Source organism: Dicentrarchus labrax, unplaced genomic scaffold, assembly GCF_905237075.1.
Source record: "Dicentrarchus labrax unplaced genomic scaffold, dlabrax2021, whole genome shotgun sequence".
Classification (NCBI taxonomy): domain Eukaryota; kingdom Metazoa; phylum Chordata; class Actinopteri; family Moronidae; genus Dicentrarchus; species Dicentrarchus labrax.
In genome coordinates this window covers 14,401,683-14,418,373 of record NW_026136701.1, presented here as the reverse complement: position 1 = coordinate 14,418,373, position 16,691 = coordinate 14,401,683, and the positions used below count along the sequence as shown (strand labels likewise).

Sequence of the window (16,691 nt, the reverse complement as noted above, 5' to 3'; positions counted from 1 at the left end):
TGCAGGCACAGTCCATCAGCCATTTCTACAGTCTACAAATTTGAATCATTAACACACAGCTAACCATTAAACAGTCAACCAGAGCTACTAAATAGCAATAATGCAAAACCTGAGGACCTCATCCTGTAATGACGATGCTGACTTGCATGACATACACAAAATGAGACGGCAAACACAACATGTCAACGTCAAGTGGTTACCCAGTCTGCTGTTTGCTTACCAGATTAGTAGTTCCCCGAGAAAAAGGCTGCCATTACAGCATGTGAAAATGTCAGTGTTAAGATATCAAGGAAGAGAGGGTGGTAGAAAATAAGATGCCAGCAGAGAAAAATGCACACATTGTAAAAAAAAGAAAAACAGCCACAGCAATGCCTCTGCTTGACATGCTAAAAATATACTAAAGCTGCAGCAGCAGTACAGAAGGATGAAGAAGCAGAGATGTAGCAGGGGTTGCCATGTTACAACCTGCCTGTGCCAGTCTGTCCTGGGTGAGGTGGCAGGAGCAGAAGCTGAAGCTTGCCTCTCCTGCTGCTGTTAAGTCTCCATGGTTCTATCCATCTTCAGCCAGAATATTACGCTAACTGAGCAAGGTGCCTCCAGTCTATGTCTCTCTCTCCCTCCCTCTGCTATTGCTCACATGACAGAAGCAGCAGCTGCTGATTATACATTCAGCTCTGATGGTACAGCTCCCCCTCCCACTCCTTCCTCCTCTCTCCTTTTCCCTTAGCATCAACCTGTTCAGAACACAGGGCAGTCAGCTGATTTTATCTACTGGTCTCAGCTCATCATTCACACTAGTCCCTTTTTTTCTCCCGGCTCTGTATTTCCTATTTTTTCCCGGCATACAGTTCCCTCCCTTTTTTCAGCTCCCTGAATGTACACTGTCTCCGTCTCTTTGCTAAGCAACTGCTGCCTGTCTCCTAGCAGTCAGTGTGTGCTGCCTCCTACAGTCTAATGTCATCCTGCTAGCATCTCTGATAATCCTCTTGTTCTTATGGACAGCCTTTATCAGTTTGCCTGCCCACATTAAAAGATATTTGTGTTGTTGCTGGCCATTTACTGTGCAATACTGGCCAGTGTTATCACAACACACGTGTAAGATACAGTGGACTGTGTAAATGGGTACACGAAAAAAATGGCAAGAGGGGGAGGACCTAACAGGGAAGAGGGGTGGAGCAACAGTCCATAGGTTATAATAACAACGGACGAAATTAACTGATAATAAATGTAATAGGGTTATGTGGTGGGACAAAACTTACATTTTCATTGACTCATAAGATGATGTTCTATCAAAATAATAAAGAGCATTGACACAACGTTTTATGTTTTAGATAAATGACTACTTGTGTATTTCTGGGAGGGTGTGGTGCTTAAAAAAGGGAGATGACTGTATGTAACTATATATATATATATATATACACACACACACACACACACACACACAATATACATATATACATACACATTGATATTGCAATTCTGGATGCCATACAAGTACATACTTAATGATCTAGATGAGCATTCAACCTGACATAAAGAATCCACAAGAGACCATTTCAGGTAAAGCAAACAGCCAAGCTCTTTCATCATATAATTCATAAACAGACTGTCAGACAACAATAAGCCCTTGGGAGGAGATTCCTGAGCATCCTGACAAAGCACTTAATGTTTCTTGCTATAGATATGGAACAGATGAGTGCATCTTCGCTTTGCCCTGACTGTGGAGAATGCACAGTAGCTGCAAACAGCTGCCTGCAGCATGCATAAAAGGTTAATGAGGAGATGTGAAGTGCTCACAGGTATGAGGGTTTATCTCTGCACTGGAAATAGTATCTAGGGACATGTAAATCATTAAAACCTGCGTATAGCCACACTGACCACGCTATCACTTTACTGAGTAATAAATGTACGAGTATCCAAACTAGGCAGACAACATTCCTGCGAGCACCACACAAGAATCTCTGCCCTGAATTTTAACACTGACTGCTGAAAATATGCAGCTAATGTGTAGGATGCGCCGACCAACTAATATTCTAACCAACTAGTAACTAACCTTACATTTAAAAAAAATATTCAAATAGTAATTTAGACTCAGTTTCAGTTGACTTTTTCAAATGTCCTTGGTATTTAAACAAACTTGACAAATAACTTCTACCTAAAGCGGTTATTTTTTTTTTTCTTTTTTTTTTTTTCTGATGACCAATCCACAGCCTTTAGTTGACTAATTTTACATTCAGTATTTTCTGTACACATCTGAAGCTAATTTTAAACTGCTGCCATTTCTCTTGAACCATCTACAGTATTAGTCAACTGCCTCCTTCAGACGCGTCACAGTCATAATGGAAAGAGCATGTCACTAAACTCACTTGATGATGACACAAACATTAGTTACAAAAACAAAAAATGATTTGTTTTAATGCCCTTGTTGGGTTTCCATTTAATTAGGTATGGTAAGGAACAGCTTCATGTAAAATAAATCTTCCTTCAAATTGAGTTGGTTCTTTTGCTAGTAGTAGTTTAGTAGTTAGGAGCAGTTAATCTGCCTCTGCGATAATAAATCACTGAGGTTGTCACATGTAATACAGAATGTGAGGCAGTGATCTATATTGTTTTTTCTTGAGGACTTGAAGTTCCAGCCAGAATAATGAGCACAACAACTTTTCTCCAACTCAGCTGTTTAATGTAGGTCTATTGCATATAGACCTAAGTTTGAAGACAACTTTTTAGCTAAATAAACTCTTACTTTTGCACCTTTTGTAAGTCAAAACATAAAATCCATACGGATAGATATTTCCATGATAACATGTCGGTATATAGATATTGCTTGCTTTACCGATCCAATTAGGCCAATTCGGCAGTCGTGTCAGCAGCGGGTTGAGGACAGAGAGGTTGCTCTGGCCTGATTAGGAGGCCTAGATAGAGAGCTCTGATGGGATGAGAGGACTGCCTGCATCTCATGGCTACTGTCCCAACATGAACACCTTAAACTAGAGCAGCTCTGAAAGATCGGATATAATGGAAATTATTGTGGGACTGGAAAAACAAGAAGCGATTTCTGTTTTATAAACACATTCAAAACTGTGTTTCGGTTTAAAAAGGGTGGTAATGTATGAAGTCACCCCATTTAGAAAACAGGATTGAGAAACTTACCAGCTGCAGTATATCCTCATCTTTTGGCATCACAGAAAGTTCAAGAAAGTCACCACTGTTGGGGACAAAAAGTGATTTAAAAAACAGAAAATACACCAGCTTACCAGAATCATCCGTACAAGTTTATATTAAACCTCACCTGTCTTGGATCAAGGATATAACCTCACAATAGGCTTTCCCGATGACGCTTGCTCCATTCACCTTCACTAGTCGATCACCTAATTAGTGTTAAAAATCCATAACAGAGAGGAGTGGTAAAAGACTGTAAGCTGTTTAAGAAAGCAGTTAACCTAAAATCAGTCACCTGATGTTGAAATGTACCGTAACTGTGCAGAAGGTTCCATGTATCCACAAAACTAATGCAGTATCTACCCAGTAAAGGAGAACAGAAAAAGACACAACTACATGGCCTAGCATTTTGTATCACAGCAGCAATATTGTTCGGCCACTAATGGAAACTGCGCTCTATGCATTTTTCCCCTTTATGCTTGCAACACTCTAAAACTTCACTTAAGGGAAGTGTTTTTTAGTCTGTATGACATCATTTACAGGATTGTGCCTTGGGTGTTGTAATGTCACAACTTCCAAACACTTACAGCCCCAGACAATCTATAGTAGGTTTTGATTAATGAAGGAGACCATTTGATGATTGATTATTACCTGTGCATAGCCCCGCTCCGTGAGCGGGGCCACCTTCCTTCACTTGCTTAACAAATATGGTGTCCATTGGTTCTAGTCTATTCCGTTGTCTCCCTGATGAAAAGAAACAGATCAGTATACATTGCAAACACACATAGAAAGCATATAGAATGTAACATAAATCAGGTAAAGAAATTGAAACCCCAAATGACAACTTCACATTCTGATACCAGGAGCGCTAGTCTGAAGGTTCAGTTGCAACCTCTCACTTGCACCAAAGCTGAACCTGAAATGTGAAAAACAACAACTACAAACCCTACCAATGAGACCAGACTGAGCAGTAAATTGTTTGACATTGACATTTAGGTGAGAAGAGAGAAGGAGAGAAACTGGAAGGAAGATTTAGAGGAATGTGAATAAACATTATGACAGCAGAACAGACTGTGGTTTGGCCAATGCTTGTCTACATTACACCTGATTTGAACAGACATGATCATTAATTGGTTCAGAGAAAGGAGCAATCTCAATAGGGGGAAATTATGTGGTTTTAGGGAGGTGGATAAAAGCAGCTAAAGAGAGGAAACCTGTTTGCTCATGCTGCTCCTGTCTCCTAGCAGCTGCATGGCTGCAGAAAAAAAGAAGGAAATAAAAGAAAGAGGGAGGGGGTGAGAGAAAGAGAGACTGAGAGAAGGTAGAGTGACAGTGTGCTCAGCTGCACAACTCCCACTCTTTCCTTATAAACTGAGAAATCGCTCTGGGCACAGCCAAAGAGTGGCTAAAATCCTTCCCCAGTAGTTAACATTCTGGTAGTGAGTCAGTGCACGATGGCTCACAAACTACAGTGGATGGGAAGGCCAGCATAAAAACAGCCGTGGTAGTTTAAATTTTCTTTTACTAAAAGTTGTTAACAGATCATGGCATGATCGAAGAGAAAGAGGAAAAGAGGTTAAATATTCTTAGTGTAATCTAAAATTAGGATTAACGGGAAATATGACTCATGTGAAAGAAACAATATTACCAGCTCTTTTAAACTATTTTTACCATTTTAGGGATTAGGAAAATAAAGACACAAGCAAACAGGTGACTAAATAATAATTGGTGATTCATTAATCAATAATAAATATCAATAATCTAAAGACCTTTGAAAACACAGACACACATGCCTCCATTTTTTTCCTCTTCAATGCACAAGATTACTCATGCAGAATCACATCTTGGGGACTCATGTTGTGTAATACTGCAACAGGAGCACCATATAACTACAGCAGCAAGACATGCTCCCTCTGGTGGTAGAATTTCAGCACTCTCTCCACAATGGAGCTGTTCATAAACCCAAGACCCACCATAAACATTTAGATGTATGCTGGTAGCAACTCTCAGTTCTTGCCTTTGCTGCCATGAAGAACATGAGATCACATATAAAAGATACATTTACGTAATCATATTTTGTATCCTTTAACATATACTTAACAAGTAGTAACTATACAATAGTGCTTTCTTCAGTCTGACTAGATTTATCTTTACTTTACAAGACTGCTTTAGTCAATACAAATGTCTAAATTGTTACACTCTGAGGTACCACCCCATATATATCTATATATAAACTCACCACCTAACAACTGCTGTGGGTACCTAACCATTTCTAAACAAACACTCCTAAAATTTTGGAAAGACTTTCTGTTTGCTAGATTACCCAACGTTCAAAGATCAATATCAATTTCATCTATGTGTTCGGTACAGAAACACAAAAAATAAGAGAAAACCCTGCCCAAGCAAATTTAAACACTGCCAGAGTTCATTTGCACTATTTTAATCACTTGGCGAATAAGGGGAGATAAGGCTTGGTAAAGAACATGATTTGTCTTGTGTTCATGCTCATTCACTGTAAAGCTAATAAAGGCTACTTCAAAAAAACTATTGCAGAATGGTTTGTGAATAAAAACTGAACTTAAATCAGCAAATATTCAAAGCTTTCATAAATTAGCTTGCCATTTTAAAAATGAACAATAAGCACAATGCCGGTACACAATTAGCAATTATAGCTAAAAACAGGGCAAATGACAGCTGTGATTGAGGTAAAAGACAGCCTGTCTCCATGTGAAAGAGTGAAGAGTTGACAAGAAAACATTAGATCACAAGTGCACCCAAACTTGACCCTGGAGCTGTGACAGAAGAGCTTTGTCTTGGGAAGCAGCAGACTCTTACACAATAAGAGAATTGATGGTGGTGCAGCACTGTGGAGGGACAAGACCAGCAAACTCATAACTCTGACGCAATGTTTTTAAATCACAAATCCATGTTTTGGCACATATTGCCTTCTTCAAAATACAATCACACTTCATCTGAATGCTTAGTTGTGTCAAAGGGCGATCAACCAAATGACAGAATTAAACTTTCCAGCAAGCAATGGTCAAAGCAGAAGGTCTACATTTTGGTTCTCTTCTCCGTCCTTTTGACGTCCGCCTGTTGCTAGTCAGCATTTCTACGTCATTGGTGTGGTACTTTGGCCAGGCTAGCCAAATTTGGACTTAACATCATCCCAGGTTGTCTTTTTCTTATTCAATTCTGGCTTGCTGCCTACAAGACCCTGGGTCCAGCATTACGCAACTGCCCAGAATATTCTCTGGCTTACTCCAAAGAAGCAAAGCTCCAGCCTAAAGGGTCTATGTTTTCTACAGCATTTTAGTTTTTGGGTGAAAACATAAATCCTGACTGCTTTAATGGGAGCTGGCTCTCCTGTACTGTTTCATGAAGTTTAAATTTGGACGATGAGCAAGCTCCGTGTGCAAGCTCTCTTTCCAGCATATCTCTGTTGTTACAGAAATCACGGGGGGGGTCACAGCAACTGTACAAAAATCTAAATGAGACACCACAATACCATTTCATCACGTGGTTATGGGCAAATGCTGTAGAAGACATAGGTCATTTACTATTTAGGGGAGTTTATATCAAGATAAATATCAATGTTGAGTTTTAACAGCCTTGCTGGATTTGTGTTGACACAATTCACTCTGTACATACATCATATACAGTTCATTCAGGATTTTAATTGGATGAAAGCAACAATTATCATTAGCAGACTGTGTTGGCGAGTATGTGCAGATGAACATGTGACTCATGATCTGTTGCACCATACAGCTAATCAACCTACAGCTATAGCTGGGTGATACCATGTTGTAACATCAGCACTGTGATGTGACTGAAATATGCTTAGATTTGGGTTATTCTAATATTACTTAGCTGATTCAAGAAAGCTGCTTTACAGTCATGTGACATAAATATCTAAGCTTGACTAACTAGTGGTGTATGCCTCTACCTGTTAGAATTATATCACATTGCTAATGTTCTTCCTTAATCACTTTTCATGTGAAAATGCCTTTCAAATCCACCAATAATCAAATAATTAAATGTGGTCAATACATATTATGGTGTTAGGTGAAACATGTCTTTCAAAAAAATCATTTTCCAGGAGTTTTTCTTGACAGCACAGGGCAGCACTTGCTCACAAACAGCCATATAATTTACCGGTAGGCCTAGTATTGACACATTTAACCCCAATTCTACTTATTCCTCTGCGTTAGCTTACTTTAATGGTGTGCTTAGCTGTTCTCATCACAGCCAATTTTTCCACTGTCTCAGCAGAGTAAACCGTAACATTAATTTGGCCAGGGCCCATAAGTAACAGCTCAATCAAGTACAATGTATTCTATTTTACAGAAATTTCATCCTCTAGAAAGTGAAAGTGTTTCACATACAATTAATATCGCTGTGCACATATCAACCGAGTACTGTGCTCTCGACTACGAGAAAAATAGACTGGATACCGAAAAGATAGTTATTTTAATCAATTTCCAGGTGTTTCCATGACTCAAAAACTAGTCTCTTAATTTTCAGGTTTTACAGGTTTCAACCTGTCTGAGACTTTATTTTGTTAGTATCACTAATCCTTATTCCACAACTATACATGATGAGATTTGAAGAAAGTTAGAACAGATGTATGGGGTTTCCCCATGTGTAATGAAAACAAAGACATTACTTGTGCAAATAATAATTCACTTCCTTGACATGTGCAAGATGAATTACAATGTTGCTTTCCTGTACAATTTTCCTCTCCAAGGAAAAAAACTGTCTAACAGAATTACTGACGTCCACCTGGACAAATTCCAGTGACAGCAACCTCCTCATGGTCAAAAATGGCGACAGACTAAACAAAGAGTTAAGCCAGCAAACAAGCTACGGGGATGTCATCTCACAGTGATCACACTAACTCAAAGAGAACTAAATGAAATATATTCTAGTTGGGGAAGCCAATAAGTACAGTACGTCTTTTTCCATCTTTCATGAAGAATCTCAAGCAAGATTTTAATCATCTTTAGTATTATATATTAGATTTCAAATCCTTAAAGAAAATGTCCTATTTGTTTTCTCAATCCACAAATGTTCATGTATTTTGTGGGCCTGTAGTGTTTCAGTGAAAATGATAAAAGGAGGACAACTAAACAACAACTAAAACATTTGTTTTAATAAAGTAGAGTTGACACTGGACATGCAAAAATGATAAGTCGTCCATAAGGATTTGGTTGATACCTTGAAGTTGATGTTGCACAAGGTATTTAAAGTATGGAACTTTGTATTTAACAAATCAACATTAACTTCTGCCAGGGTTTGATGTGAGGTTTGTCCCTCACATGAAGAGAGGAAAATAGAATGGTATGAGAATAACAAGGGGAAAGAGGGTCAAACACACACAACCCTGTAAAATTGAGGCCATCTCTTTCTGACAGCCTTTTTATGGTGAGGGAGAAAAGCAGCAAGAACAACAAAGTGAAACAATATGAAGAGGTGGGTCAGTGCAGGACAGAAACAGGTGGTGCTGACCAAACCTTTCATGCCTCCACAAAGGTCAGTGACACACAGGAGCTACATTGTTTTCATCGCATAAGGAAGCAAAAAGAGCCAAAGAGGGGATGGATTAAGAGTCATTAGAAGTCAGGGGCACTGCTCTGACTCAGCAGTGCTGAAGAGCAGGCATGAAGAGGAACAGCCGAGTTTTTCTGCTTACCTCTGCGGCCATCTTCCTCCTGTAAAAACACAGAAATGCTCCAGTGACTTTGTTGTTCATGGTCATAGAATTTAGTTATCAGACTTTTTTGTTGACTCAGTATAATCTTATGTGATAGGCAAATAATACTCAGGTGTATGAAACCCAGGAAAGCTTCTGACAAGCTTAATAACAAATATAATCCTGATATTTACCGGGAAGGGGTGCATGGTCGACTCCGGTGGGTACACAATGAAGTGACGCAGGGTGAAGCCAAACCCGTGGGAAGTTCGACGCAAAAGCACGGTTTTAGGTCTTGGCCATGAGAACTCCTCCTCTGTTGGGTATTGCGGTGCGGGAGAATCGGCCATGCTTCCCCACTCTGGAGAGTCATTCTACAAAAAGAGAAAGTGGAGAAAGAAAATCAAATGGAGTAGTTCTACTTTTACACCAATGAGGAAATCTAAAGATATCATCTGAAAAATGTAGCTGTGAAATATTGAAAATGAAAGCATAAATGCTGGAAAACCCCTGTGATAAAATCCAAAAAGAACGATACTAAAATGATACCACAAATAAAGCCACATATCAACAAATCACCTTTTAAGCAGAGTTACTGTAAATTAACAACGTCAGTTCATTAAAGTTGGACATGCTTTAGAGAACTGGCTTTTGAAAAACATTTCGAATTGTACAGTGTTTACAGTCAAGTCATGGTATCCTATTTTCACAGCTGGAGAGTAGAGCATGTCAAGCTTCAGGGCTTTAGACACCCACCCCTGTGTTTACTGGCTATTTATAGCTTCACACCTTTGTGGTATCGTGTGTGCAGCAACACCCCCCTTTACTCAGATCTCCCCATATCATATTCCCTGTTCCAGTATGACTTTCAGGGACACCACTGTTCAAGCAGTCTTGTATTTCCACATTGAAAAAGTATTTTCCCCCCTCCCCCGTGAAGCAGAGACTGTCCCCCACAATGTGAGGAATTTGATGAGCTTGCATTCACGCTATCTCTGCCTGGGCAGATATGTTGAGTAAAATGTCAGAAAATCTGACTGAATTACCTGAACGTTAACATAAAAAGGGCAAGAGGTTTGTCTACTTGTCATTAATGCAGCTGCAAAACTAAACAAAACGTTTTGACCTTTATTTTTTTATTTTTTTATCAAAAGAGAAATCCCTCACACTTGATCCAGCTGATGCAGGGATTAGTGAAGGAGCTAAACCACACTTAAAAAAACTAACTAGTTTGTTCACACTAACTTAAAACCACCAACATCCCATCCAGTTGCTTTGAATATGTCACAGGATGAACATTCAGCCTTGCACTCAATGGTTCATTAGAAATATAGTGTGTGCCTGCAGGTCTGTACCAAGTTAAAGCACGTTACTCTTTACTGAATGTTTTACTGCTTCACAGCAACCAGCAACCTGCTTTTCAACTATATATTCTCCAAAGAGGCCATAAAATAAACAACTTGGTTCAAAGTGTATTTTTAGTGGCAACCAGGGCTACTGAACACACAAGGAGTTAAAATGTGCACACTGTAGAGTGTAAGGATCCACAGCACTACTGTGGCTGGCTGGGAAAAAGAGCTGCAGGTGCAGCTGACACCCATGTATTTTGATGAAACTAGCAAAACAGGTTTTACAGTGCGTTATACACAAGCCCTGGCTGTTCTGTGATACCAGCACTTCCACGTTGTAGTCGCTGGGTGCTTCAACGCAACTACAAAACATTCAAATCCATATCCTAAGAAGCGCTTGTGGTGATATGACAATGGATCAACTGGATGTTTGAAATGCCTTCATAGTCCTCATGTCTCGGGGTCAAGCCAATCCCAGTCTACTGGAACTGATTTGGCAGCCTGTGCACGGGGCAATTTCCAACCCTCTGATCTTTAGATGTGGACAACAAAAGGGAGTGTGGGCCTCCTGACAGACACATGCCAAGCAGTGTTATCATTGCATAGTTAATGCTACTGTGACATTCCGGGTCAATACATTTCCAGACCATCATTTCCCTCATTCCTCCCTTTCCTCTTATTTAATAATAAAACAAACAAAAAAACACTATAATAAAAGATGGGGAACAAAGCAAACCTCCAGTGTAAATCTGATGAGACCAGATAAATAATGCTTTCAAATAACTGCGACACAAGGTCAAAAGGGAATCTACATAAAAGGAGAAAATTAAGAGATTACTTGTCAAAAAAAGCACATAAAAGGAACACCCACATCAAAATATCCACCTATTCTCTCCTGCCCACAAATGAATACTTCTCAGTCATTTATGAATCACCAGAATGCTAGACTGATATTTGCACTGGGTGAGGCAGCTGGGAGAGTGTTTTCAGGAGGCATCTGTTCTTCTCTCTTGGATTCAAGCAGTGGCCAGGCCTGTGTCTGAGAGGGAACGCCAATTTCAACCACTAGATACCAGTAAATCTGGTGAAATCTCTCAGGAAACAGCAAACCCAATAATGAATTGATCATCCAAACAAGTAATGCCTGTGTACCAACTGCCTGCTATACCGTGGTTTATTCCTCTTTGCCACAGACCTCCATTGTTGTCCAAAAACTATTAAAAACACATAGGTAGTAGGGCTGCCTCCTGATACTCGACTTAACCATTAGTCACTGAGAAGAATTTTAGTCAGATAGTCGCAGAAAAACAAAAACAATGTCAAACTCCGTTCAGGAGCTGTGCCTTGTCACCGGGACTAAATTAGCAGGGAATTGCTGCAACATGGACCCTTTCTCTTGTAACAGGGATTCACTTACCGGCTGCGTAATGCTAACTGTGTTAGCTGCTGCCAGTAGCTAATTTGCGCTCCTATAAGCCGTCTGTACCCGGAGTGGGAGCTCGAAGGAGAGGAAGAGTTTAAACACTACTAGCATAAGAGCTGCTCATAGTTACAACAGAGGCCAGCTGATTTACAGGGGCTCCGACCGGGACTATGACTCCAGAGATAAAGACACAGCGGGTTCAGGCAGGGAGGAATGAAACGGAGGAAGAGGAGCGAGTTTGTAGCAAGTTCATTTTGAAAACAAGGCTTGTGTGTTGTTATATTGTGTTGAAATAAATATATATATATATATCTAACTAAATATTCTGTCTCATTGCTGGTTGTTCTGACATTCAGAATCATTATGGCTTTATTTATATATAATATTTCTTTTATCCACATACCCCATCCTGCTGCGATAAACATTCCCTAGCACACCAAATGTGTATTAATTCGAGGCTGAAAATAGTCCCTGACAAATAAACTATTTACTCCTGTTTGACTGGTTTGCTAAAAACTACAGTGCCCAGCTGTTTTAGGACCTTTGGGCATTTGCTACATGACGAGTCAGAAAGAACATGGACGCCCCCAGTGCAGCAGCTGTCTTGTTATATTTTTTCTCGAGCCACCAGGGGCAGTGGCAGGCTAGTGTTATTGTTAGCTACATTAGCCTATTTAGCAAACCAGCTCGAAAACAAAACTTTACATTGTACTGCACGCACAGCAACACCGTGCAATGCATAAATTGGTGACCACACTAAAGCAGCAATGTAAACAAGTGTGTAAGAGCATTTAAAATAGACATTAAAATGACCAATGTAGTACAAATTCAAACCATGAAATATGACCAGCCATCTTTGTTTTGCGAGTCGTACATTCCTCCTCGTTCAGCTCGGTGAACTCTGAGGAGCCCCGAGTGGCACGGCTGATATTACGACCAAAAGGGGGTGTGTCTCGGTGAAATGTCACGAGATAGCAGCGAGATTTACTCTTTCCAACTCGGGCGGGGGGGGTTTACAAGACAAATGGATAGCACCAATGAGAGCCCCAAACAAGCTGAAAGTACAGTAAACCGACTGTTACCCCAAACGATGAATGAATACCAGTAAAACATCATCTAAAGCTGGTGTTTTATTAAATTTCCACTCTTCTACATGCATGGTCACCAAACAATTACACTGAGATGCCTGTTATGGAGAGCAAGAGACAATTTTGTGAGAAATGTTTTGGATATCCCACTGGAGCAATGTTGACTGAGCGCTGGCTACAAACCCAGACCCATTCAGATCAAAGTTCTTCTAAATCTATTCTTGTTCAACAAATGGTACATCGTGCCATCATATTCAGTGACATGTTAAATCCAGAGTACATGTGGTCATTTGCTGAGAGATTGTAAGGTGACTACATCAGTGGTTCCCACACCAAAGAGAATAGAGAGCATGCAAACCAAAACCTCCCACTAAAATCATACATTTAAGGGGAAACACTGTACACGCACAGCTGTTTACCAACCACAAATGTTGATATCTAGCTATGAGCTCACTGAGTAACAAAATGGAATTTCCACCTTGTTCATTTTCAACAACTTTTATGAAACCAGACTGCATGGCCTGTATGTTTAAAAAACCTCTGCTGACATCACCAAATGACACATTACAAGCACCACATGACATCAGCTCTAAAACATCGTAAGTACACAGCCTTAAAATGTGAAGAAACCTAGTTCTCTGTGGGCTGCGACATTCTACACCACATCCCATCCAAACCAAGCACTTAACTGTGAAAAGCCTAAGATAATGATACAGAGGGCCACTGGTGAACACTGGGCGTTCCACTCTTGTAGTGTAGTAAGGTAAGGGGCATCATTACTCAGCCTATGTAGACATGTGGTGTGTTTTCATGCCACACTTTTAGTTGTAACATAAAGATGAGATACAGACATATTTCTAAAATGCTGGTACTTTTCCCATTACTATTCTTCTGGCATCATTATCTAAAAAACTGAAAACCTGATTTTTGAACTGGTGGCTCTGTAACAACAGGGAACATGACACATATTTTACCAATTGTAGAGTTGGGTATTAACCTGGGTATTAATGTTGTTCTGAAACTAATATTCAGATTCATAATTTGTGTTTCATGTTGGTACAGGCAGTAAACCTCAATAACTACAGTGAATAGGCACAATAGTATGGTGCAATCTAATATAGTAGCCCTGAATTCTGAGTTTGTACTTTTTGATGGCATTTTATTGGACAAAGAAACTTCCCATCCAAACAGAGTCTGTTATAGGCAAATGCTGCAAGTAAAAAACACCCGAATCGCATTTCAAAATACTAACACATTAAAACCTTCCCCCCTTCCATAAAAAAAAAAGACAAACGATGCCACCAGGGGGAAAATACTGTACAATAACGCGCAACCGTAGAAGCAACTGAATAAAACATCCCACTCTTATCTGGGTGTGTAATTTTTTTTTTTTTTTTAAAAAATATTTGTTTTTTTATTTTTTTCACAAAGCTTAGCCAAAGCTGTACAATGAATATTTGGGTTGGAAGGAATTGATTTAAGATGACAAGGATGTTTTTACTGCACAGAAACAATGAGCAATGAGGAAAAACAGAATCACATAGCCCATCTCTTATGTTTTCCCCTGAGACATTGTAGACGCGACCATAAGGCCACGGGAAGTAACAGACTTCTTCTATCCAATTGAAGGTCAATTTTCCCTTCCGATTGCCATCAGTTAGCCATGCAATGCCTGCACAGGGGGTTCTGTAAAAGGCAGCCAGCCTAAATGAGATAAACACTGAGCTTTAATGAGGCTAAGATTGTGGGGACAGGGGGGTCTGTTTGTCAATAGCCCCCCTACAGTGCTAAATATGGATCACGCTCCATCATCCAAAACAGTAATTCATTTCACTTTACACTCTCATTTCTGTTGTTCTACTTGAGCACAACTAACTTAAGTGAGGGTATTATGATTCATGAAAAAAAGCTACTCATCATATAATATAGTTTGATACAATGAAGACCTTAGGCCACCATAGAAAACCACCACAGACATTTCATGCAAAGGCAGACACAAAAAATCTCTGTGCTGCACACGATATCTGACTAGAGGAATCAAGTAGAGGAAGGAGACATTAAGCCAACTCTGTCTGCTATTTGGATTCAGCTGCAATGTTTGAATACCATGCACTATTCAGCTGATAAAGCAGACAAACACTCCAGTGTAGAAGAAAATCAAACAACCAGCAAAAGCCAAAGACAGAAATCTTGATTTGAAATAACAAATTATTTCTCCATCAAGTTGTTGCAAGCACAGTATACGTAAGCATATATCTACCAGGCCACTGGTTGAAATGGCTGTGGAAAGGTCAAAAGAAGAGAAAAGGCTGCATGAAAGTATTATAACAAAAGGAAAGTAGCTGCTATTGGGAGACAACAGTAAGGAACTAACAAACAGCTCCTCATATTTTCAAAGTCAAATGTTTTTTTCAGAAAAATACAATAGACGCATCTTCCAAATATCACTCAATGTCATTTTCTGTGATATAGCACAGTACAACTGTATGGTTATTAAAAACATTTTATATTAAAAAGGCAAATCCACCATGAGTCCAATTTAGTATCTCAGTTATGTTCATTTCAACAGAGTTTTTACTGAATATCTCTCTTTGTGTTTCACTACGCCTGAGACAGTAACCCATCCTAGTCCTGCAACAGCAACAAGGCATGCTTTCTCTGAAGAAAAACAAAGGCACACCCACATCTCTGATGACCATCAACCGAGGCCATCACAAGTTGACACATTCAAAAAGTGATTAAAAAAGTAAAAAAACAAAAAAAACAAAACCATACACTTGGGAAACTTCTTAAGTCATTAAATCCACCATGTCATCATTTCCCAAAAATCCCAGGACCAGAGACTCCAGGGGGGTTTCCGGCTCAAAATTAGCACATGAATTGGTTTGTGTGATAGCCTTATTAGAGGGACTGCTAAAAAAGGATTTCCACTGACTGCACTGTGCTGAGGTTTTTTCTCCCACCATACTCACATTTAAAAAAAAAGTAAATAGATCTTAGACAGTTTTATTATGCGCTACGCAAAATGTTTTCTAACAAGCTAACAGTGTGTTGTTTCATGAGTTATTTTCTGCACATTTGCTGCATCAGAATTGTTAGGGGCTATTAGATTCATTCATTAAACTCATTTAGACGTTAAGGGGTTGTATCCAGATGGTCGTAATAACAAAGGTAAGTACATCATCTGAGTTTGTTTCGTTTTAGCTGTGATAGTGAAAAAGACTAGGATGCAACAACTGTGTTTAAACGGTGTTTAAATGAGAAAAAAATATTTTCAGGGCTCTGGAAAGAAAACTCATGAATATAAATAAATGAAAAACAAACATAATAACATTGAGCCTATTACTTGCTAATTGATTTATTATCTTGTTGAGTGCCGAAATATCCTTTGCTCTCCTGTGCTCTGTTCAATGATCTCAAATCAAATTTAGTACATCTAGTCTGTTAGAATTGAACAACATAAGGAGCTTTACATCCCTCATTTACAGACTATTCACATAGAAGCAGGAAGGCTTAAGTGGAGAGCTGAATATTAGATTAAAGGCGATGGAGGGAATGAAAGAAAACTATGGATTCTATAAATAGGTGCCCTTCCATTTCAAAGAGTACGGGGTTGCTACCTAGTTTACCATGAAGGTCTTCATTCAGGCGACAAGCTTTCAGAGGAGCAGATGGTGTCCTGTCTGGTATTACAGGGGTCACAGCTTAAAAATCTGAAAGACTTGAATAAACTGCTTCAATGCCATTGTCTCCTCCCACTTCCTCCAGCAATGAGTTTGATTAAAATTTCAAATCCAATTAAATGCTGTTCTGCGACTGAAACCTGCCTTTTGATCTCTTCATCAACAATGACCAAGCCCAGCAGGTTTCAAGTTAAAAACACACTAGGAAGCACAGACAAACTCTCATAAATCTTATGGAATTACTAAAATGACCAAAATAATGGAGCACTGTTGAGATAAAGAGCAAAAACAATGCAA

The 16,691-nt window shown here is 39.4% G+C and overlaps 1 protein-coding gene across 4 annotated transcripts in view; it reads right to left on the bottom strand.

The window, feature by feature from the left end:
* The window catches only part of arhgap21b (Rho GTPase activating protein 21b), a 36,589-nt gene that overhangs the window by 18,116 nt on the left and 1,782 nt on the right, over positions 1 to 16,691 (bottom strand). For 2 of the 4 annotated variants that reach the window (XM_051416573.1, XM_051416581.1), the window contains exons 3-7: positions 9,046 to 9,225; positions 8,852 to 8,870; positions 3,811 to 3,903; positions 3,290 to 3,368; positions 3,151 to 3,205 (exon numbers count right to left, since the gene is read on the bottom strand). In XM_051416573.1, coding sequence (XP_051272533.1) covers positions 3,151 to 3,205; positions 3,290 to 3,368; positions 3,811 to 3,903; positions 8,852 to 8,870; positions 9,046 to 9,225 — 426 coding nt within the window. Of the gene's footprint in view, positions 1 to 220; positions 1,360 to 3,150; positions 3,206 to 3,289; positions 3,369 to 3,810; positions 3,904 to 8,851; positions 8,871 to 9,045; positions 9,226 to 16,691 lie in introns of those variants that run through there. The other 2 variants (XM_051416652.1, XM_051416737.1) reach the window with 2 other exon arrangements.